At 34.9% G+C, this 25,514-nt stretch overlaps 1 protein-coding gene across 1 annotated transcript in view; it reads left to right on the top strand.

The window, feature by feature from the left end:
* The window catches only part of DCDC2C (doublecortin domain containing 2C), a 37,928-nt gene extending 12,789 nt beyond the window's left edge, over positions 1-25,139 (top strand). The window contains exons 4-9 of the mRNA XM_064508090.1: positions 350-508; positions 6,246-6,383; positions 14,744-14,798; positions 20,792-20,945; positions 22,034-22,134; positions 25,038-25,139. Of these exons, the coding sequence (XP_064364160.1) occupies positions 350-508; positions 6,246-6,383; positions 14,744-14,798; positions 20,792-20,945; positions 22,034-22,134; positions 25,038-25,139 (709 nt within the window). The remainder of the gene's footprint in view (positions 1-349; positions 509-6,245; positions 6,384-14,743; positions 14,799-20,791; positions 20,946-22,033; positions 22,135-25,037) is intronic.
* Positions 25,140-25,514: the final 375 nt, after the last annotated feature.

Below are 25,514 nucleotides of genomic sequence, written 5' to 3'. Positions count from 1 at the left end.
ATCCTAGAAGGCTATCAGGTTGATGACGCATAATGTCCCCTTCATAAATCCATGCTGACTACTCATTTGTGCTCATTTGTGCTGGAGATCATGAGGATATCTTTGGATAACATGGAGACAAAGTAACTGAAGTCTAAAGGACGATATATTTTGCTGTTGACTCATCCATCATGTCCGATAGAAGCATATTAAGGATACAGTCCTATATTTTTATGAATGAGTTTTAAAGCTGAATGAAATAGGCTGAGTTTTAAAATGAACTGGCAATGCTAATAGTTATCGAGGCTACCACGTATTGTCAAATTGATATATTTTGTCTTTCTGGTTTTTATTACTTTCTTTACTAAAGAAAGATGCCTTCTTTGCCTTTTGGCAGTGTTTTCAGCAATGGAGAGATGATCAAGCCACCTATAAAATTTATCATACCCAGGTTTACTCTGAAAAACTGGAATTGCGTTCTTGCCCTAATTAATGAAAAAATGTTTCTTCGTTCAGGAGGTGTTCACAGGTAAGAAACAATGAATAATTTAATATGCCCAATAAAAATGCTTAGTCTGACAGTTCGTCACTCTTTTTGTTCGTATATCATTCACATAGCACACATCAGATTATGGTGTTCCACTGTTTGATTAGCAATATATGAAGAAGCTATTTATCAAAAGCAGGGTTTTTTCAAGCTTCTGAGAGTTAACAATCCTTACAATGTGTATTTCTTTTTTTCTTTGTGTGTGGCCACAGTGCAGACAATCATACATTAACAAAGTCCATGTTTCCAGCCAGCTGGAACCATGAATGCAACTAATATGCAATCACATAATACTGAACATGAGGACATGACCTGGGATATCTTGCTCCTATTTAGTAGGAGTTGGTCTGATATTTACAGAGCATTGGTGTATGCTGTATTTTAGTTTAAGAAATGGACGTCCTAGTAAACTACAGCAATTAATGTATAAGATTATAGAAATCATAGAAGAGATTCTTACAGCTGCACAAGATAGGTCAGTAAGATTAAATGGGCAAGTGTTAATGTAGTAAAGACAAGATTAAATGCTGTTTCAATTGTGAAATGGGATTTAAAATTTAAAATTATGATGCAAGTTCAGACAGATTTCTTCTTGAGTCAGTGGTTTCTATTAATGATTATTTATTTTTGATCATATTCAGTTTGTAAACAAAAATATATGGGTAAGTAAGTATATCACTTGAGAAATTAAGCAAGATGAAAGAAAAGTGTTCTACCTTTTTAGATAAAGCTCAATTTCTCAGGACATAAATGAAATTTTTTATCTTTTGTGCTTAGAAATCTATCAAAAACTGATAAAATATCTTTTCCTTTATGTGGTCTCTCCTCTGATTGTAAGGGTCAGAATCCTTACACTTCAAAGAGTCCTCTTAGGGGAAATTTTTAAGGTGTCAAAATCTTTCAGGTGTTATTACGTCCATCTTACTTATTTTAACTTCAAAATGGCTCAATGATTCTTTCTGAAGCAACCATCTTTCTAAACAACTGTTCCGTTGAGATCTATCCATATGTTGAAAGTGTTTACCTGGCAGCAGAATTGTTCTTGAAAGCTACAAATAAAAAAGGAATTTACACTGAGCTGTTTTCTTTGTTACATTATTTGCCCATATATCTCTCAGGACCTATGCTTACTTAGAATTAGTTAATTGTTCTGCTTCCATATCTGTAACAATGTTTGAAGAATTCAGGACTGCAGACTACTAAACCACACATTTACAGCTTGTGAACACATCGCTTTCCACGGAGAATATTACTTCTTTGTACAAATCATTTTGTAACTTTAGCATGTATTATTCTATAAATATGGCTGTCTCTCACTGTCTTACTTCACGTAGAACCTGCTGTTCAAGGCCTTACAGACTGAGTAGACTTCTTAAATTAATGTTTTAGTTTGGAACTTGAATTTTATAAGCCTATTATTGTACTCCTTTTATTTTTTTTGAATCGTGGTTTTGTGAAGCATTGAAATACTGCTGATGCTTATATTACATTATTTTCTATTTATCTCATAACATTTATTTCTCTTTTGAGAGAGTGTACATATGTGCAAGTGCTGGAGCTGTTAGCCTCGTTATTCACTGTGGGGATGCATTCCTTCTCTATCTCCTCCATATGTGACATGTAGTATAAAAGAGAAGAATGTGCACCACATCTATCTTTTATCCTCACCATTACAGTTGGGTCACAGTGATTTTTTTCTGTGGCTCATATTGAGTCTCTGGTCAAGCCCAGATGCCCTTTCAAAATGCCTTGCCTCAATCATCTACTATTTCCTCTAAGATGCCAACAACAACTTTATTACATCTGTGTTTCTTGCCATGATTTGCCTATACATAATGCAATGGAGAATGCAGTTGGAACTGCCCCAAGCCTTCCTCCTTTTGCTGGAGTCTATACTACTGTAAAATAGGCATGGCATATGCTTCCCTTTCAGTTCCCCTCAGTCGGTTGGCTTTATTAAGCCATTTTTCTGTGTTTCCTGTTGTGTAAAACTGTTTCATATTTATTTCTATGCCATTAAGACATCTTTCAACATCATTGAATCTTTTTATCATGACAGTTTGTTACTGCTGCCAGCATAAAAACTTCTGAGGTGAAATTCTTATAGGTAATGACAGCTGTTTGAGATCCTCTAGTATATCCTGCCTGTTTTCCATCTGCTGCCTCAGAGTGACATGAGGCTTCAGGAGTCCCATGCCCTGCTCCCCTCTCATCTTTTGTGTGTCTCAGATTCTGTAAGGCATCTGCAATGGCATTAGATGCCACTGATTAGGCAACTGAGATTTGTATGTATGATTGCGTCTTAAAGGCTAGCATCTAATAAAAGATCTTCTGAGCCAAAATAAACTATAACAGATGTTGTCTGCTTTCATTGCCCTCAAAATTCTCCTTGCCTATTGATGTACTTTTGGCTCCCATACATGGACTTGAGAGTCCTGCAAGTCCACCTCCAGATGGATAGATCAAAAAGCTTCTAGAGGAAGGAGGGAGTTGCTAGAGTTGATCCTAGAGGAAGAGGGCCCAATGACAGATACCTTCTGGTTACAAAAGGAATCAAGCTTGGAGTCCAATTCCAGATATTAGAAGTCTTCAGTTTTTCAGAATGACATTGCTTCACAAGGCAGATTAGTTTGCTTCTGGGGACTTTTCAAGAGGTGTATTATTACGATGTCTCTGTCAGATCTTTGCATTTAAGTGTCTATATTGAAAGTGGATCTGGGAGTAGAGGGACGTACTGAGCCTCCTTACAAAAGGATGCAAGAGATTTTGAAACCAGAGTCGGTCCATCCTGAGATTATTAGAATCAACACTGGCTTGCCTTATCTTTCAAGACAATGTTGGATGGCTCTGGGAGTTGAATGAAGATGGATATTCTGTGCTTAAGTACATCCTTGCATGTGGCAAATGGCAGCGTTCTGTCTAAATAATCAAAGTTCATAGCTTGGTGTATACTTTTGTTATGACACCCAGTTGTCAACTTGCCTGCTTGTGATGCTACGTTCTTATTGGATATGAAGTTTTCTATTAGTTCAGTTATGTGAACTAATCCATCCAGTCATCCGAACCATCCGTCTGATGGTTATTTTACTCTGCTTCCTCATTTTGTAGGTTTTTGTGCAGTCCTGCATTCTGTTTATGACAGATATAACAAAACACTTTCCCCTACTTAAAAATCTGGTACTGTGATAAGATTTAAATCAAGTTTTCATTTTCTTAATGGGAAAACCTTTGGCGACATGTTCTTCCTTTTGTTCGTTGTTGGTAGCAATTACTTTATCTAGAAGAACAGAGAAGGTTTAAACCCAAACATCTGATCTATACTCTTTCTCTCTGTCTTTTTTTTTTTTTTTTTAAGAAAATGGTTATTCTTAGAACTCATAGTCAATTTTCATCCAGATGGTGTCAGTCTCACTTAAAATAAGACACTAATTTGTCTGCATTTTTTTTTCAAAGCTACACAAATTCACAGTTACAATTGTTTTGTGCATTTCAGTTGTTAGATTCATGTTATCTTTTTACATAGGCAGGAGCAGTTCCTGTAAAGAGATTTCATCTTTACATATCTGTTGTCAAGGGATCTAAAGGATTGTTTCTCACTGAATAGTTCACTATGTGACAAGGTTTTATGGAATAGCCAAGAAGGAAGTCTCCCCTTATTTAGGCCTTATTCAACCAGAACTCAAGGCAATCAGAGAGGTATACCATTGGCTGACGTCTGTAAGGTTTTTCTAAGGAATGTGGTCTTGCTGAATTGTCATGCTTCCTTTCAGAGTCCATTGTCATTAAACTGTGGACTTTGAGACTGCACATCAGCTGATGGCCTGCCTGCACACATCAGTTTTGTGGGGCACCATTTCAGTGTGAATGTATGTCTTTACAAACTATTCTCTTACCCTTTCTGTCAGAATCATGATGGAAGGTGGAGCATGCCCGAACCCTGGGAAACAGAGGGAGAGGGCTTGGTCCCATCAGGCTAGCTCTCAAGCCAATGAATGCTTTTCCTCTGCCATTCCCAGTCTGATCGGTTTTGAATCAACCTTGACCTAATGATTCCATGGAACATGGTCTTGTTGCTAAGTCCCACATCCTTTGATGTCCTTGGAGTTTTTCCCTGTTTCAGAACAGAATGAGCAGGCTTAGCATGTGCTTTAGAAAGAATCAGAGAGTTTTCCATTGATGTCTTCCTTTCTACATTAGTTCTTTTTCTCTAGTGATTTGTCAGCTAGAGACATGAGATCTTCCTTGGAACTTCTCTGGCTGGATAATTTTAGCATGTACACTGCTGTTTCCTGCTGTTGGATAACAGGGTGCATTAATTAGCACTCTGTTTGAGTCTGCATTTGTCCCTCTCAGCACTTTCACTGGTATTAACTGCTTGCATTCTGTATTTTGGATAGCTTTACCAAATAGCCTACCCATTTTAGAGTGAGCCTTTTTTCCTAAAGCTTTGATCTAGCAGTGGGTGGCCATTACCAGATCCTTCAGTCAGGGTGTATTTTCTTAGTTTCATACCTGTCCCTAAAGTTGCTTGCAGTGGCAGGAACTTCAAAAAGAGCCTGGCAGGCTCAGCTCTGCTTTCAGGAAATGTAAAGGTTAGGGCATATTCAGAGATGTCTATACTCCTCTGTGTTGTGTCAGTTTTCGATGTCAAACAGGCTTTCAGGATGCATTGTAGTACTCCTACAGTTTGATGAATTACAGGACTTCTAATAAGATGGCCTGCATGGAAAATGAATTGCTTGAATAAGGAATGCTGCATCAGACAACCCTGGATGAAGCCTGGTTTGTAACATTGCAAATAGTGGGGAATCAAACCACTTGGCTCCATTCTTTCAGCATGCTCAGAGAAATGCAATAAGCTGTGGAAGATCTTCCCTTAAGGATCTAAAAGAATTATTTCACTCCTTGGAGTGGATCTGTCTGTCCTCAGACAACTGTAAGTGCTTGTCTGGCAGGTCTGAAACTCCTGCTCCTTTACATCCAGATTACTCTTTATGCTAGACTGCATGTGTATGTATGTCAAATGTGGCTTCACACCTACCAAATAGGACGTTGATGTAAGTCTCTATTCTGGATATGATCTCAACCTCCTTCCAGAGGTTATAGTACCTGATTAACATTTTAAAAAGTTACCTTTGAGACATATATCCCACCAGAACTACATGTTGTACTATGCAGTACTACCTGCCTGCAGGAACGACTGTGGTGCTTACATATCAACATTTCTGAGATGTGAAAGGTTTGGAAAATGTGCTGGAATCTTCTCCTCTATGTCATGGGACATAATGTTTAAGTGATGATTACCCCTGCTATGTTCTGTGTAAAAGAGGAGACAGATCTCCCCTTCTGTCAGGAGATGAATCTCTGTTGCGTATCATCAGTTTATTTTCCTTGGAGTTTAGACCCGTATGTTGGAAATTTGTGCAGTTTCAGACAGTCTTTTCTTGACTGGGAAATACAGACTGATATGCCTGAGGTGAGCTTCTTCCAGGAGCTCTTATACGTCCTGTGTTGTGCTCATATTTTAATGGGGGTAGTGAAGATGAGAGGGACACTATGTGTGGTGGAGGTGGGATGGGAGCTTATCCACGGGAGAACTGCTACAGGACTACCAAAAGTCCCCGGCTTGAGTCCTAGGTAGTATACACATACAGTTTGAATGGATAATACATGTAACAGAACTACTCATTTACATTCCTTGTGTTTCTTTTGATAACAGGTTGTACACGATGGATGGTCATGCAGTGCATAGCTCAGATGGCTTAGAAGATAATCATTTTTATGTTGCAGTGGGCAGAGAAAATTTCAAATCGTTACCATACTGGCGTTCCTCTAGAGTTCCGTCAGAGGTTCGGTGGTAAGTTTCTTCTTGATACAATCCCATGTGAGATACTTTAGTCCTGCAAGATGCTGAACTCACAAGTCCAGATGTTCCTACCTAGTTTTAGGCATTTATCATTAGCTTGTGAATTAGGAACTTAGGCTTTCTCAGGTCTACTAAGATTCAGTGGAGAATATGCAACTGTGTGGAATGAATCACCGTTTCTGGAGCTGCCCATATTCTCTCTGTTGACTACAGAAGAAGACTAGAGCAATTTAGATTGTAACTGAGGCATGTAAGATCATCAGAGGCGAATACTGGCCTCTGCTGCAAAACAAAGCATGTAAGCATACAATTCACTAGTAACTTTGTTAGTAGTATGTTTGACTCTGTTGATTCGGAGTGAAAGCACTTAGCAGAAATGGATTTTACATTATTTTTTATTTTCCTGTGTATAGTACGTTGTCTTTTCTCAGTTTGAGTACTGCGACAGTGACATTAATTTCACCGAAAAGTTCCTGGTTTTGGTGATAATTTGAATTGTGATGTACATGCTGTTCTTTCTTTGCTATTGTTTTGAGCATTATTATTGCTAACTGGTGGATTATTGAATGCAAAAACATAGACAAGACATGGCTTGACCCTCTCTTGGACACTGAGGTATACGCTGTGTCATTAGCATTAACATATAATGGCAAGTATTCTGTGCTATTAACCCTGTTTTTTCTGAGTTTCATTTTAAATCAAAGACTTAATAGTGTATTTAAATGCTTTGTTTTAATGTTTTAATATATTCTGAATGTTTTAAAATATATCGTCAATCATATTTAAGAGAGATTTTCTATTCTTGTTCCAGAATTATATTCTTGGAGCACCTGAAGATTCTTTTTGCTGTATTTAAATTGAAGGGGAAAATATAATACTGAATTTAACTATTGTATTGATTTTTCTCCTATAATTTTGGCAAGAATCTTCTTAGTTCAATACAGATGCTTCTTAATATAAGGTGTCGAATATCCATTCCTGATGAATGATTGCTCCCATGACTTAGAAGTTACTGAATTTAGCACTTTTGGTGAAGTCTTGCTATTGTGTGTTGCTGATTAGTCTCAACTGGTTAGTTTGTGAAGATATAGTTGATGTATTAGGTAGATAGTATTTGTGCATTTTCAAAAGACCTTTACTATTACTATTTTCATGTTGAGTTTTTGGTCACTGTGTCAAGAAAAGAATGGTATTGATAATTTTCCATGTTATTGAAGAACTGCTTAAATTATATAGAGTAAAATGTTGCATACAATGGATTTCAGCTTTTACTTTTAACCTCTCTTATTCTTGCAACTTCATTTTAATTTTTATACTTCATACACAGTTTCTCAATTATTATTGTCAATGGCTCATTAACTGACAGTGCATGACTTCTGATTACTCATTTAAATTAACTAATGAGCCTGAAAGATTTCATGGAGGTTAGATCCAGGAAAAGATGTTTTCAGTCATTATATTCTTACCAAACTTCTTCTCAGTAATACATAGGGGACTAAATTCAAAAATTTTTTTGAAATAAGTGTCAGAATATTAGATGTTAAGTTATGTGTAATTTTTAATCTGAAAAAATAAACAAAGGTCCAATAAAAATGACAAAACAGTGTTTATATTCTATATTCTATTTATATTTGTATTACAATTTTTATATTCTGTAGTTGAAATTCACTAGTTGTTAACATGGACAGCACAAGACTCTCTGTGCTGTAGAATTTATGTGAGTGTTTAGGTACATGCTAAAGCAGCCACCCTTGAGAATTGCCAGGTAGATTGGATGTTAAATACCACATTTAATCGTTTTGTCGGTGGTAATGCTCCCATATTGTTTTTATTTATTTAGGATATTTCTGGTTGTCAGCATGCATCTTTTTTCTTCAGATCTTACATTTGCTATCTTACTTGATAATAGTTTATTTTTTTGGCAGTTATTTGAGATTTCATTGTGTCACCATATGTTGTTCTGTTTTTAGGACTTTATTAGTTTAATGTTCAGTTTACCTTTAAAATTGCTGACTTGTGTTAGAATATTAGAGCTCATAAAAGAACTAAGTCATTGGGTTGTGACACTGAGCATATGAGCAGTATACATGTGTTTTATTAGTTGAAGAGGCCCTGATTGTGTCCTCCTGGGGAAATTCTGTAATCGATATCATAAGTATTGTTTGTATCTGTGGTGAAATCAGTTAGGTGGTAGCTTCAGTAAATTAAAATAAAAAAAATCCAAGAAAAATGCATTAAGTTATATAAATGAATCCTGTCTTAGTAATAGTTAATTCAGTACTGCTGAACTGAAAAGTGTCTGTATTCAAATGTTTGTTAACGTAGGAGACTGAACTTTCTTTCAGCTTCTTGTAATGGTGGTATTTAGACACCGGCTGATTTTCTGCTGTTTTTAAAAATCTATTAGCAATTCCTGAAGCCTCCTGATTTTTATATAAATACTATAATTGAGTAGTAGTAATGTTAAATTCAGCCTACATTCAGTGTGTTATGCAAAGTGATTATTGTCTTGAATTGTCTGGAATTAAATTGTCATGCATCACAGAGTAGGGAGTTACAGATATTATGTGTTTATCGAAAGATAAGCTGGTATATTCTGTTCTAGCCAAGGCTTCTGAATGATTGTGAAAAACTAATGTGCACAGATGTTATATCAGTCTAGCCAGATATATGGATAATCATTAAAAACTAATGTTTAATGAAAATACTTAATTTTTTGTCCAGTAGAAGGTAAAGTAAAATATTTCTGTCTATCACTACACAGATGTTACTTCCACTGAAATCAGAAATTTAGAAATTATTCCGAAAATCAGTGGGCAGAGGCATCTGTTGGGGGGGGGGAAACCATAGTGAAGCAAATTACCTCTGCCAAAACGCCCACTTGTCTTAACTAAACCTATTTTCAGTCATATATTTTTCTTAGTTGGATACTGTGAACAAAGAGAACTAGTTATGTCCTAGTCTGATGAAATTCACCTTCATATCTGCAAATTCCAATATTGAACACCATAATGTTTCACAGTTTTCTACAGTTGCTTTCTTATATATTTCCTATATATTAAGCAAATATATTTATTGAGCAAATCATTTTTCCCCCCAATTTTATGAACCATCAGACACTTTCTAAATGAGGGGACACATGGATGTAGACCATCTGGGCTTTCTTCAAAAGGAGTTGTGATTATTTTAGTGGCTCAGACCAATCCTTCTAAAACCTACATTCTAACTGGCTAAACATATGAAATTCTTCAGTCATGAAGCATCTTTTCTAAAGCAGAAACTCTTGTGAAAACACAGTTGGAAGGAATACCACAGTGTACTAACTGTTCACATCTATTATTAAAAAAGTTTTATTAACCAAAGAATGACTTCCAGGAGACATTTCTTGTTCTCTGTGATAAAAGAAACTTTCTTTCAGGAATGGACATCTCAGCTGAACCAAAGCTAGTGGAAGACATTTAGCTGCCCACTGAGGCTGTGACGTGTTACCAGTTCTCCACCATCGTATGAAACCATATCATAGGACCCCTTTTTGTGAAATAATCAAGCTGCATTTTAAGACAAATGTGTTTTTGCTCTGCTGCTTCAGTTCTAGAATTTTGTTGACCCAGTAGTTAGAAACCTGATTTCCAGCCTGAATATATTCGTGGACATGCTTGTATCCATTTGTCCTTGTGACAAAATTATCTTTTAGTTTTAGCAGTATTTCTCTTTGTTCTTTCAGATATTGCTTCTTATTTCTTTTTTGTGGATCAAATTTAATATAATAGTATTGCCAAACTGAAGAATGCATCCATCAAAATACATCAATTGTTTGCAATTGATCTTGTAACTACTGAGATCTCTTTTACTCTTGGCACTTTCTTAAAAGTTGCTTGATATAATTTAAATCTAAGGCAGTCCTTCACAATTTGCAGAATCTTGCCTTTCAGCCAATAAATGCATTTCATTTGCAATTCATAATATGTTGGGGGAAATTACACTAGCATAATGGCGAACCAAATGCTAGGTCTTTTATAAGGAAGTGACCTCTTGATATTTCTTTTGGAGGCCAAGGCAGTTATTAAGTACTAATACCAACTCACTGATTTTGTAGCTTTTGTTTCAGGTACTGTATCAACCTCCTGATTTACTACCTAAACCACTACATTATTTTCATTTGAACCAATGTGTTCTTCTGCTAGTGTTCATTCCTCAGTGTAATTTTCTTAGGGTGAATGTTTGTCATAATAAATGAGCTTTCTGCTGCTACACAGACAAGGTGAAGGATTTTCACAGATCCCCTTGCCATATTTTGGGTTAGCCAAGGGCAGCTAGTTGTCAACCAATGCTTCTAAGAATGGATAATCAAGTATATTCCATCTTGCTCTGATTTAGCTTAGGTCACCATTTGCTGAAGACTGGCGATATAGCTTATTTTACCATGATACTGTGATTCTGGAGCTGAAGGTCATGGTGTACAAGAAGAGGCTGAGAGAACTGGATTTGTTCAGTCTTAGAAAGGTCAGGGGAGACATCATTGCTGATTTCAGCTACTTAATATGAGGGCAGGAAAGATGGAGACAGATTCTTAACAGAGGTGCACAGTGAAAGGACGAGGGACAACAGACACAGGTTGCAACATTGGGAATTCTGATTAGATGTTAGGAATAAATGTTCGCTATGAGAGTAGTCAAACACTGAAGCAGGTTGCCTCCCGAGGCTGTGGAATTTTCATCCTTGGAGATACTAAAAATTTAAATGGACAAGGTCCTAAGGTCTGTGTTGGCCCTCCTTTGAGCAGGGAATCAGACTAGGTGACCTCCAGAGGTCCCCTCTACCTTGAATTGTGCTATGATTCTGTGATCACAGTGAGTTGATGTTCATGAGATGACAGATTGAAGTTCTGCCCAGACATTCAAGATTTCTGACTTGATATGTACTTCCAGTAAAACTATTTTTCATTCCTTGTCTAATAAAGGCACATTTGTATGTGCTAGTAATTACAGTTCTTTCACAGAACTGTTTGCCTGTTGTTTATGATTGCTGCTTATGTGTGGATCTGGGAAGTAACATATGCTGTCTCAGTCTCCATAGATAGGCATTACACCGTCCATGTCACTAATTGTTCCAGTGAATGGGGACAGAGGTCAAGTAGTGAAGATCTGTGTAGGCAAGTAGTCTTCATAAAAACACAGTTTAACTTAGTGTGTAACCTTTTTTCTCTCTTGGTAATTCCACATGGAGGTCATTATTGTGTGTGTTTAAAAAACAACTGCTGAACCTTATAGATGTAGACTTTCAAACTTCAATAATTAGATTAAGAGACTGGTATTCCAAGTGGAGCATCTGATGTAGAAAGTGAATAGAGGGACTCATGTTTCCTGAACAGATGAGTGTTTCTATATTTTCAAAAGCAGGTATCACTGGAAAAGGTAATGGAGGCCACTCTTACACCTATCTGTTGTAGATTCTCTTTATAGTGCTACACTAGTGGTACTAGGATGTCGTGCATCCTTTGTAAGTGTCAGGGTGCGAGTAGTTCTGGAACAGGCACACTCGCTGAGTGAGCCCTTGAAAACTCGTTAATGTGAGATAAGAGTAGACAACAGTGTTCTGTACTGGTTGAGAAGGTAAAGAAAGAAAGAAACTTTTTCGCTTGTGCTGCAACTGCTTAAGACACTAGGTCATTGAATTTTTTTCTAAAACGCTGACCTTTTAAGGTCCATGAAAGATTCACATTGCTCACAAATTGTTATTTTTCTCCAGGAAAGGAGAACGAGAAGTGAATGTAATTCATTTACATCAACCAGCAACTACAACCATCCTTAACTAACAGTGTGTAGCAGTTGACAATTACATCCCATTCTCATTCTTCCTCAAAGGGGAACTGGACTGGCACTGGCAATTATGAAATTTCCAGCTGGGAGGTAGCACAAAGGTAGATGAGTCAAATTTTTTGAGAGACTGACTTAGATTTAACAGATAGTCCAGTTTAACAACTGGTGTGGAAATCTTTAATTGTCTTGCTCAGATAAAAATTAAAAATTTTGGAAATTTTGAAGAGATTTTGTAGGCGAAGATAATGACTTCTCTGGTTTCTGTCTTTGCTGTCACATTGGATAACTAGTACTGTATAGAGGTGACCCCACACTTGCAGTAGGAGTTGAGACAGAGATGGAGAGAAACTGGAGGGCCTGCTGCCATAACCCATAGTTTGGACTGCTGATAGGAATAGACCTACTAGAGATTCTAGATTTTTTGGATCAGGCATGGCTGCACTTCGCCATGTTTTTGGTAGGTCATTCCAGAGAAGTCTTCAGGTCACAGATAGAAAGTTTACAAATGGTTCTTCGAAAACTACTTGTTCTGGCTGTTGTAATTCCTACTGAGATTTTCTATTATTATATTTTTCTAAAAGGTGAAGACTTATGGTTATGAAATATTGATAAACTCAAATCCTAATTTATCATTGCTTTGCTCTTGAAAGTTTCATTCGGGCAATTTTTTAATCTTTGCAGAGCAACACACTTTTGCGAAAGCGTTATTTTTTTTTCTTGCATGATGTTGCATTCCTTCTATATTATGATTTGGCATAATATTCGCTTTCACAGTTATTGAAAGCAGAAATGTTCTTTGTGGCTGGCATATGTTTTACCTCCATAGCTTGATTGCATTTTTAAATTGATGTGTTCAACTGTTTTGCTCAGCCTGCGAAACTTTCCATTTGTGAGGAGTAATTCTTGCTAGCTCTGCAAATATCTTTTCTTTGCAAAATCAAGTTTGATTTTCCAATATCCTTTTATTGATCTGGTAGCTGGTCATATTGCAGATAATTCAGCCTCTAAATAATAAGTCTCTAAGTTTGTTAACTGCTTTAATTCATGGAAACAGATATGTTCAGGACAAACTATATGTTCTTTTATTTATGTATCTTCCCAGTCTTTCTTAATGTAACTCAATGAGCAATTAATGATACCATCACAGTATCATGTATTCTTCTGGTTCCAAAAATAGCTTCCTGAAGAATTAAGAGTTCCACAGAAAATATAAGTACTAATAAAATTAAACACAGATAACTGTAGTAGGAAAATGGACTGCATAATCATTACTTATTTGTAAGTACATACTTGAGCTGAGTAACTATAAAACACATTATGATTTACAGTGGTTAAAGTTTGGTTTAAAACTGCCAATAAGATTATTTTATTCCTCCGTTTTTAGAGCTAATGCATAAACAATCTGATTTTTGTTATAAGATGGTATTTCTATCTGACTGCCTTAAGTACCAATTGCGTCTATTTTAAAACTACCATCTAGTTCATGAGTCTAAGGAATATATTCACCCAGTTATTGAATATTGATAATTCAAGATTCACAGTGTAACACTTCAGCCTCTTACATGTACATAAGGAGTGTAGATCTGGGCAAGACTGATGGTACACACAAGTCACTATCATTTAGAGGTCTTTTGGGGAACTAAATCAAGTGACTTGATGATTTCATACTATTTAGCAGTGTCTAAATACTTCATAAAAAGACTTCACAGCAGTGTCTCGATAATTCAAAAGCTCTGATGAAAAGATTAAAATTACTTTGATTTTTTCAGAATTTAACTCTATGACAGAACAGTTTCATCATGTTGAAAAGTATTTTATCATCACTGCTTTGGTAAAATTATGGTGGCTATTTTGGGGGGGACTTTTACTCAAAAAATAACGATATCAGGAAAGAAATGAAGCAAATCTTGTACGTCTACTCATAATGATTTTATAACTTCATTAACTTTATAATTTTTAGCCATGATTTAGATTGTGATTAGCTGGATTTTGCGTTGTCACTGAAGATCAAAATTCGTTATTTTATCTTGCAGAAAACTTGTATTTTGTTTTCATGATTAAAAGCCTCAGACTTGCAAACAGATGATCTGAACATATTCTTGTTTCTGCTTTGGCTCCTGAGGAAATCAGGAAATACGAGCTAATGGGATTTTTTTTGTTGCAAGAAGAATCAGCAAAGACATATTGCTTTCAGGCTGACTACCTACCTAACACCTTTCTGGTACAATTGATATATCTATTTCTTGACTTTATAAACCAATCACTTACTAGTTCCTTAAGTAGTACATTCCATTTGTAGGGGTCAATATTTAATATAGAAGCTAAACCATTCAAGTGCATCTAAAAGTACTACATTTAAATGTAGTCCCTTGTTATAGCTTAAATACTCCCTCCATGCTGAAACTGCTCAGTAGATGGAAGGAAGGCTTTAACAGCATTATTAGATTTATTTAATAATAAGAATAAAAGAATGGAAATTCCATGTAATACTTTTCATTCAAATCAACAAATTACGCATTATTTGCCTTTTAGCTTATATGGTGAATCACGAGCATCTTCAAGAAGATCTAAAAAGAAAAAGGCAAGAGTAAGTTAAAACATGACTTTTTAATATACATTTTAAATATGTTTCTAGGGTATGTTTTGGTAGTATTTTAATTGATATATTGTGAGATATTGTAATGTTACAGTAAAAGCTGACGAGATAATAGAACTCTTGTAATTTATGCTTGAATTTAGATTGTGTTGATTTAAATATTTGCATTGTAAGTAAATTAAATGTAGATAGTTACAGACATATGTATAAATTTTGAACCTGAAAATATCTTACCTAAATGTACTTTTAATGTTATTTTTACATTGATCCTCATCCCCAAGTCCTTAAGTCTTTATTCTGCCTAGTCACCCCATGTTGATTTTACCTTTTCTCTGAATTGTATGAGTATGTAGTTTAATATTCACTTATAAAAGATAAAAAAGTTTTTATTAGAATGAAAATCCACATACCATACTGTAAAATTAAAAAAAAAATCTGAAAAACCCCAAACTGTTTTGGTTTTGGTTTCAATAGTTCAGACTTTGAAAGCATGCATAGCAGAACTATTTCTGTCTATGGATTGGACTGTGAAACACATCACGTCTGTTGATTAACTGAGAATATCAAGGTACAAATAATATTTAAAGAGATCATCTTATTAAATGTCTGCAAACTACATACAATGCTACAGGTACTTTATAATACTGAGTTAATTATAATTATTCATATACTCTAAAGATAATAGGAACTATTATGTGAACATGCAAAGAAGTATGTGAGTAAATTCTTCATATTCAGAATGTAAAGGCCCAGAAAGTAGTGATCTTTAACTTCATTATGAAACATTTAGATCAACTTCTGGAGAGAGAAAAACTTTCTCATTGTAAGGACTGTTAATTCCTGGAACAAAATACAAAGAAAGTTGTGGGATATCGTCACGAGAGATTTTTATCAGTTGGATCCTCATAGCTATCTGTTTGGAATGATTTTGTTATGGTTGAACCTGCTTGGAGAAAGTGATGGACTTGGTGTCTGTTTCTTTCCTGTCCTTTAGTCCAGGATTTGTGAATCCTTGGTCATCCAATCTGATGCATAGTATGCACATGTAGATTTTTCACAGAAGCAAAATCGAACATCTCTTTTAGAAAGAGGCTTCACTGTCTTTAAAACTCCAAGCAACAGACAGTACAGCCTTGCTGTTAGTAAGCTATCCTAGTATTTAATTATACTCACCACTAGAAAATATTTTATTTCAAGGCTGCGTTTATCTCTTCAGCTTTCATCCCCCTGGATTTTTTGTGTCTTTATCTTAAACTTAAAAGCTCCCCTACTATCAGATCTCTCTCACATGAATAAGTAGCTAATCTTAAGTGCAAGTGGACAGGTAAGTGTAAGTGAACTTTAGTAAGCTCAATAGATTGATATCTGTGAATACACACATAACAGCTATTTTCCAGCCCCAGGATCATTTTAAAGATCTCTGAACTTTCATATTTCCATGCCATACCAGAACTGGGCAGGGAATGCTAGTCATGACCTAACAAATGCTCTTCATAGAAATATGATAACTTTCTTACTGCACTTGTCAGCCTTTATCACATTGCATCTTTGGCACTGAGTTTCTAATGAGGTGGCCAACTATAGTAACTTCCTCCTTACAGCTACTTCTTTCAAATCAAGAATGGCTCTTTATTTTTAGACAAAAATCTTTGTCCAGAGATATATTTCATCATATTCAGATATATTAAAACATACCTGCTGACCTTTAAGTTAGCTGCAATTATTCTATAACAATATCCTGCCCACCTTAAACTTGCTATTCAAGTAATCTTTGTACTTCCTACAAACTTTAGCATCAGAAATTATATTGTCATCTGGATTACAGATAAAAATACTGCATAAGGTTAAACTAAGAATCAATCTCTCAACATTCAAGACACTTTGAAGTCAGGAAATGTTCCAACATGATCATAAAACAGAACTATGTCCTATATTCTTGTTTATCCAAGTCATATCACTGATACAAGCAAAAATGTTGTTCATGAGGAATCTTGGGCTGATATCTATCCAGAATGCTTTTTAAAATCTCACATCAAATTCCCCATCCACAACAAATAATAAGCAGTCCTCTATTCCCAAAGTAGTTTTCATAAAGATTACCATATGGAAATCATAGAACCCCATTATTTTTAATGATAGATCCATCTATCTGGTTGTTTCAAAGGCCACTTTTTTATACTTTTAAGAGTTGGAGGATGGAGCAAAATCATGATTATTGAATCTCAGCAGCTTCCATCTCTCTTCAGTTGCTTTTAGATAGCTATATCTTAAAACTGGTAGTTTCCCCTGATAACAGACCCTCTTTCAATCCTATTATTAACATTAGCTGTTTCTGACATTTGAAAAAGTACAGCATACATTTTAAAGACTGACAAGCACTCTATATCCTATATAAATTACCTGGCATTCTTCAGAATGGCTGTAAGAAAACTCTTCTGAACACTCCCCAACTAAGACATCGTAAATTCAATTCCTGTGTGCAAGACAGAAGCATTACTTTTAATATGAAATGCTTGGAGACTAACTTTCAATCATGAAAAGCCTTTTTTATGTATTAACTCTCATTTTCTTCCTTCTGGTAAAATTTACAGAGGCAAGCCATTCTAGCAATACTCCTCTCATTGAATGATGCTATCCATGTGAATCTTCCCCTTTTTAATGCAAGGTTATGCCTTTAAACATCCATAGATTTGAAAGAAAGATTCTGTGTTTATTATTGCTAACTAAAGGTCACAAAGTGACTGCAAAACAATCAGTTGACTTTAATTTTATAGTCATTCACCTAAGTACCCAGCACAGGAAGATTTTGAGTTTACTCATTATTTTTGATATAATGTCACATAATGTGAAGGAAATACCTCACCATTTGCACAAAGGAGAATCCTTACTTCGGAGTATTTTTGATCCATTAAATTCTCTTCTTCTATATATTTAAAAGTACATTACTATGTACATTCAGATAAAGCCAAAAGTAGACAATTCTTAACTTCTGTCCCATTTTCACTAGAGAAACATGAAAGGATTTAAATGTTACTTGATGATGAGCATTGTTGCTGTTTCAGAATTTCACAAAATGCAGAAATTAGCAGTTGGGCTTAGGGCTACTAAAGATAAGCTACAAAATTTTGAGTAAAGTTGACAAGGGCTCCTGTATCATGGTATATTACAAAAAGCAAAGTTCAGAGTTTATTTCTTCATTTTTCAACAAACAGATAAAAAGCAATTTATTCCTATCTAAGATCTGCTTTTCAAAGTGAAACATTATTTGATTCTAATCAAAAGTGACAAAATAAAATTTTAATAGTATTGTAGCTATGGCTCACTAACTGTGGTACTCTATTTTCAGTTCCTTGACAGTGTTCTGGAATAGTGAAAAGATCATTCTGGATCTTAAATTTCTTGTTTGAGACTTGTGACCAAGTGATGGGTGGAATACTCTGATTATGAAGTTTCTAGGCTCTTGCTTTCCTTCTTTCCTACAGATATCCTGAGGTTTATAGAAGAGCAGTTCTTTTGAAGACTTTTGGCACAAAGTCAGATATTCAGACACTGACATGTTTTAGGGAGATTTAGACACTGAAACTACCAAGCATGAAAGCAAATAAATTTTGGGGCCCATATATTGGAGTTAACCTTCAAAAACTGTTAGTTACATCGTTTGTTCATGAAAAGAGCTAGACTTGAGATGCTGCACCTAAATGATAAATACAGATGAACCATTGTGCATCTTGATAACTTGGTTGTCTTCTAAACCATGTGTGTGCAGTCCCCTTGCATTTAGAAACCAGGGCATGTGTACATGTATGTGTGGGTTTACATGTTTCTGGGTTTTCTGCTGGCATGGAGCTGTGATGCAGCTAGCAAACACATCCGGACCCAGCCTAGGAGCTGGGACACACACCTGGGTCAGAGTTTTAGTTGTAGCCAGAAAACTGGTCATTTTCTGGCTGTAGCAGTGCCACTGAAGAGGCTGATACCTCCTGTATGTTCCTGCTGCTCATCTATGGTCTTGAAAGAGGCTACCACTGTCTTAGCTCTACCAGCTGAGGTTTTTTTTTTATTCAAACTTGGCTGGATTAGCTTAAATAGTTTATATTGTAGTTCATCAGGATTGGTTTTTTGGATTGAAACACCATCCACTCCAGCCAGGGCAGCTATTGCCAGAAATGGACATGTAAGCAAGCTTTCAGACACTGCGTAATGGGGCTCATTACAGCTACCATTGGGTGTTGTGTGGGCCAGCTAGTAGAAAATGCTAATAAAAAGGGTATATCTGAAATTTGTTGCTTTTCTGGAGTTAGGTACTGACATGAAACCCTGAACTAGGTGTCTCTGAGAAACTGAAATTCACTGTCTAATACTTCCTTCAGTGTCTAAGTGTCCATGTCATTTTCTGCATATAAGGAATTGGACTGCTCTCTTTTACAAAACACAGGAAGAAGAAGGGTGCAGATGGAAGAGAGAAGTAATTTTCATAAACAATTTAGCTATCAGATGATTTATCTGGAAAATGAGAGACCTGAGTTCAGAACCTTTTCCTAGCTTAATGAGATTCAAATCCACAGCTTGTACTCCACTGTTTGGTGACTGTGCTATATTTGAGGATGAGAACTATCTTCACTTCACCTTGTTAGAATAATTGTGGAGGAACAGCAGTACTAACAGAAGAATTTCCCCCTAAATGTTTTCAATCAAAGTTTGATATGTATGTTGGATTTATCTCATAAATGTTATAGATTACAGATTAATATAATTATACGTAAATGTAAGTCATCTTCTGTTACTAAGCTATCGCATTCATTGTCTCTTTTGATAGTAAGAGCTGCATGCAGAGTGTCTGTCATGTCATAAAAGTTACATTTGTTTTTATCGGTGTTATAATTTTATCGGCTATTCTGCTATTCCGGAATTAAGATTTTATATGCTTTTATTCTATTCCCTCTTTTTTGTATATTGCCTAAATTTGACAGGTATAATCTTTAAAATTTCTCTTCATGGGAAAGATCATAATATAAAAATAAAATAAATTTTCACGAATAAAATTAGTTAATAAATACTTTCAATTTTTTTTATATTGAGCAGTTTTTATATTGTGTAGTTGACCTTTTCTGCATTATGTACTATCTTGTTTTCTGCTAGTAATACAGCGGATACAGTATATATGAAAGTTCCAGATGCATTAGTCATAATACTAGAAATAACACTGCAGTGATGTTACGCAAACTTTGGCTACTTATAATACATTGAAAGATTAAATCTATATCCTGGCCTGATGTAACTCTTGAATTCCTAACAGGGAATCAATCAAAGTCCAGTTTCAGTGAAAGGCAGATGCAGGGATTCAGGTTTGTTTGCATAATGAATTCAGGAGAGCTATTAGGCAAAGGCCAGAAATAGTTCAAGAAGTGGGTTAGAACCCAGAAGATTAATAACCCTCTGCTGATGAGGAAGGAAGGGCCAAAATGAGATTTTGGGATCATACTGACAATGTCCTCCTAAAGTAGATCTTTTGCAACTGAATAGGATGGAGAACTACAAATTTATCAGTATGTAACCTTTAAGAGGATTGATGATGAGGAATTAATGACTTGTCTTTGGAAATTACAGGAACAGTTAAGATCACATCAAGACATTATAGTTTTATATAAAGATCCCTTATAAATTTGTAAAAAGTATTAAAATAATTTTTAAAAAGTTACTAATGAAATCCATGCATTCTAGCTACAATCCAGTTGCTGATTTTACATCATAACAAAAATATGGGAATATACGTAGAAGAGCTGTAGCTGCTTTCTCCCTTTTGTGAATTCGAAAGACCTTTTTAAGAAACTAAAGTAAAAGAGATTATAGATACAATGAATCTGATCATTGGTGTTGATAACGCTAAATGCTCACAAGTGCAAACAGATTATTTTGGCATGGTTATCAATATATCAAAAACTGTTTAGTCTCCATTTTGATATTCTCTGTTTATGTTTTGTTAGTCAGAGAAGCCAAGGGCCAGAAAATCCTCCAGTAGATCTCCAGGAAAACCAATTAAAAATGCAAAAATAGAAGATGAAAAAGCAAACTCAGGTTTTAAAGGCAAAAGCAAGAAGGCAAGTCCTGAAAGGACTTCAGATCCAGCACTTGCTAAAGGTAACATAGAATAACGTATAGATGATGACTTAAGGAAATATGAATCAGTTCTGAGATGCTTAAGTGTTATGGAATGAACTTAATTCAGTCTTTCCTGTCAGAGCTACTCCCCAGTTTACACAAATACCTGAGTAATTGAGATGGCATAATGAGTAGGGAACTGGGAATTCTCTTTAGGACAACATTAGCTGCAGTTTGTTGAGCATGTCTAAGATATAGGGATAACATCTTCAATTTAATCTACAAAACATTTTTTTGTGTGTGCTGTATTGATGGGTCTCTATTTATACACCTCAGAAATAGTACATTTTGACAGTGGGGCAAAGTATACTATTTTGTATGTAGTATATGCATATATATAAAAATATATTAAAAAATAAAAAATAAAAGGAGATATAAATGTACATTAATGCAAAATATATACCTAGTAGATGTACATTATGTAGATGTACATTAATGTAGATGTACATTAATGCAAGATGATGTTTGTAGATGTACATTAATGCAAGAAATTTACCTACTAGTCATAGTATATGGCACAACTCCACTTCAAATACCAGGGGTATCTGATATTGTTAGAAAGCAAAGAACAAAAACTTGTTGTTCTATAAATATATTTAATAATTTTTTTTTCGTTTTTAATCTTCCTAATTTTCCATTTTTCTTGAAGTACTTCTTTTGTTCCTTCCGTTTTTTTCCTGTGTTTTTAGAATGTTTGGAAATTTTGCATATCTACAAGGGTATCTTAGATATTGTGCTGTGCGAGGGGGAGGGTCCTACCTTCCAGATGAGCTTATGAACAGTGCTTAAATCCTGAAAATTTTTTTCAGGTAAAGTTCAATGTATTCTTTAAAGTCAGCTCAGCTCAGAGGTAGTTCACAGAAAATATTTCGCTCAGTTCTAAGACATTAAACCCACCTACTTTATTATATGGCATTTTCAAGTGGTATTTCGTATTGTAAAATTGAAAGTTCAGTATAAAAGAAGACACTGAGTTTTATTAAAGGATTTGATGAGCATGCAGTTGTGAAAGGAATGTGGAAGCATATATTTGGAATTTCAATGCAAAATTTTTCATTGCTTTTCAGCACCAAGTATCTTTAAAGCAGACAAACCAAGAGAAGAAGTTCAAGGAGCAGAAGAAGTACAAGATGACAAAAATGTGCAAGTGGAGATGCCAATTGATCAGGTACAGTTTAGGCAAATTTTGTAATGTGATCATGAGTTGGCCAGAACCCTTGGGATGGAACTGCTTGCTCCTTTTTCTTGAAATAAGAATGTCTAAAAATGCAAAGGCTTTCTGTCTTTAAAGCTATTTTGCTAGAACATGAGAAAAATAAGTTAGGCATTTTAAAATAATCTCACAACTTCATGGTAAAAAAGGTTAAATAGAAGGCTTAGGAAGTTTTCTCTTGATTATTGAGTCTTTGCCAGAGGGATTTATGACTTCACTCCTGCTTTCCCCATTGTCAAAATACTCTAGGATCAAAACTGGAGCCTTCATCCGTGAGCTCATACAGCTTTTTGTTTGATTCAAAACCTTGGTGATGTCATGGTAGAGAAAGAACAGAATGATGCATACCAGAATGGTGCTCAGAAGCGAGGGCGAGAGAACACTTGGGTTTTCTTGTGCCTTATCTCCTGGAGGGTAGGAGGGTGGTTTGCTTTAAACAAATTATGCTCTCTTTCTGTGCTGAGTGGAGGTATATACCTTTGCTATAGGCGCTTAAACTGACTAAAAGAAAACTCAACTGATCCTAATTTGTCCAGGCAAATTGGCAATAATGTATAGTTCCTCATTAAAAACAGTAACAAAGAGGTACATTTCAAATGTATAGTTCAGCAAGCCCATAGGAGAAGACTATGTATCAAAAATGTTCATTTCTTCTGTTCGTAACTCATTCTGTTTAAATCATTAAATCACTGATTCATTATAATCATTTATTGTATTTAATTTAATTCAATATTTAAGTTAATTCATGGGGCTTTTACAGGCATATACATTTTCACATCACAGTCATTTTATAATAGTTGCAATAAATAAACTACTTTTTATAATTTTGTAACACATATCTATAATGTTTAAAAAATCTGAAAAGATAAAAAGCAAATATAAGAGTCTAATGTAGCTATCCTGAATGCCTAGTAGTCATTTTGGTGCAGTCCAAGACAGGAGAAACCATGACTAGGCAGACATTATTGTTCATTAACTTTTTTTAATCCTAGGGATTGCTATTCTTCCTGGATGGCAATATGTATAAACTGTAGCAATATATATACACGTATATACGTATAAACTTTATAAATGTATAAACTGTTACAGATGTAAGTGAAAAATAATCTGGATATGGATTTGGACACATATGACATCCTCGTAGGAGAACACTGTGATTTTGCTTTATGATATGACATAAAAGTTAAAACTAGTTTGATTTCTAACAAAAAGTTTTTTTTCCCTAAGCAGTTAGTCAATGAAGGTGATTTTAATATATATTTTAATATAGATTTATCCAGTTCAACAGATGCCTTGTATTTATCACACAAATAGGAAGGCAATGGAACTGTTTTGTGTTTTAAGTATCTCTTAACAATCATGTGCTTGATTCATACCCTGACATATTAGTTAGAAATGGAGTGGCAGATATTCTAAAAATAGAGAAAAAAAGAGAAAAATGTACTAGTCAGGATCCTGTAATATTTTATTTTAGCAATATTTTGGAAGAGATCAAAACAAAATATAGCTTTTATGTTTCCTTTTTGCAAAAACATCTGATGAAAGATGCTAGCGTCTTTCAGTCTTAGAAAGGGTGACCTATCACCCTTTCTGAAATCTCTCACTCAAAATTCATCTGTCAAGTCAAACTGCTTCTCACACTAAAATCTTTATTTTTGTATTTTAAAGTGAATTTAAAGTGCCAAATTGATAGCATAGAAAAGTGAAGTCATCTGTTTATTCATGGAACAGATACTACTCAGGGAACAGCATTAGCATGAAAGATCTTAGTAGAAAATTCATACGCGCTTTGGCGTTAAAATGCAATTTCTCCATAAAGTGCAGATCACAAATGGAAAAAGCACAACAACATCTGGAAGATAGTTATCTACTATTGATACAACTAACAACAGCACCATTTTATTATCTTTTTATAGCTGTTGAGTTTCCTACTTTATTCTTTTGTGTATATGAAATTGCCTTCGATCTGATTACTTTTTACATTTGACAGTCCATTGCATAAGGTCAATTGGATTATGTGTTGCCATTTTGTATACAGCTAGTTTGCCACTGTTTCATTTGCATGCCATCTTCACTATAGAAATACATGCCTAAATGGCTGTAAGGCTAGACAGCAGTAAGCTTCAGTTGATGGTGTAGCTGGAAAAGACATGATTGAGCTACCAGAAAATAGAGTGGGGACATAAAGGAAGAGGGAGGATAAGGAAGAAAGGAAGATAATAGTCAATTGTTCAGGAAGTCATGGGATAAAAAGATACAGAAAATACAAGGAATAGACGTGTTAAAAACCTAGGGGAAAGAGAAATGGAAATTTTAAGAAAATTTGGTGATGGGAACAAAAACAATACACAAAGAGGAAAAGATAAAAAAGAAGTGAGTTATGAAATAAAGTTGAGTGAACAAGAGGGCACAGTAAATATTTAGGTAAAAACATGTTCATTTTTGGAACATACTTGTCATACAAAATTGTGATGTTCATTTTTCTCTGTTATAAGGTAAACTGCTGTGGGGCTATATCAATATTTTTCTTTGCTTAGGGAATCAATATTCCTAAGATCCATCTTCAAGAAGAGCTATTTTGCATTTGCATTATGTCTTCACTTTAAATGATACTGTCCTTGGAATGCATTTAGTTGGGTGGTTTCCACATATTTATTTTATTCATCTAATAAGATTCCCGTAATTCCATGTAATTATTGCAACATTCCTCTTTAGCAAAGCCGTTTGGTAAATTTTCTCTTTTCTGCCTTTTACCCATTTTACCCAGTTTTCCATGAATGGTTATGTGTAATCCCTTTTGATAAAATCCAACATATCTGCATTTATCTTAGCAAAATAAAACTTTTGTATTTCTTTAGATAAAGTTTTATAACAGTATTGAAAAGAAAATCAAGCATTTGGACAGTGGACCAAAGACTGCTGCTTATTTTTCTCTGCTAGTACCAGTGATGCCACAGTGATGGCATGTTAAAAATACAAATTGATTGTGGTCCAGCATATTTAGTTTACGTGCCAGGAGAAGAGTGGGAAGGGACAACTTATTTTGTTAAAATACTAAAAAACTGTAGTGTTTGTTTAAATTCCTGTAAATTTTAACAAGATCAAAAGTTAGATTCTAATCACTTGCTTCTTTAAAATAAGTGTTTTCTCAGTAACCCTATAATAAGATAAATATTAGCCTTTTCAATTTAGCAGAATGTTATAATGCTTTTAGTATTGTAATTGTGAGACTTTCCTTTCCTATGGTTGTTCTAATTCACTTTCAAACACTATCATTAATTTTGATTTGGCTAAATTATTTATAAGTCCTGAATTTCTTTGTGAATATGAAATTA

The sequence above is a fragment of the Dromaius novaehollandiae genome, chromosome 3, assembly GCF_036370855.1.
Source record: "Dromaius novaehollandiae isolate bDroNov1 chromosome 3, bDroNov1.hap1, whole genome shotgun sequence".
NCBI lineage: Eukaryota > Metazoa > Chordata > Aves > Casuariiformes > Dromaiidae > Dromaius > Dromaius novaehollandiae.
This window is presented reverse-complemented; position numbering and strand designations above follow the sequence as displayed.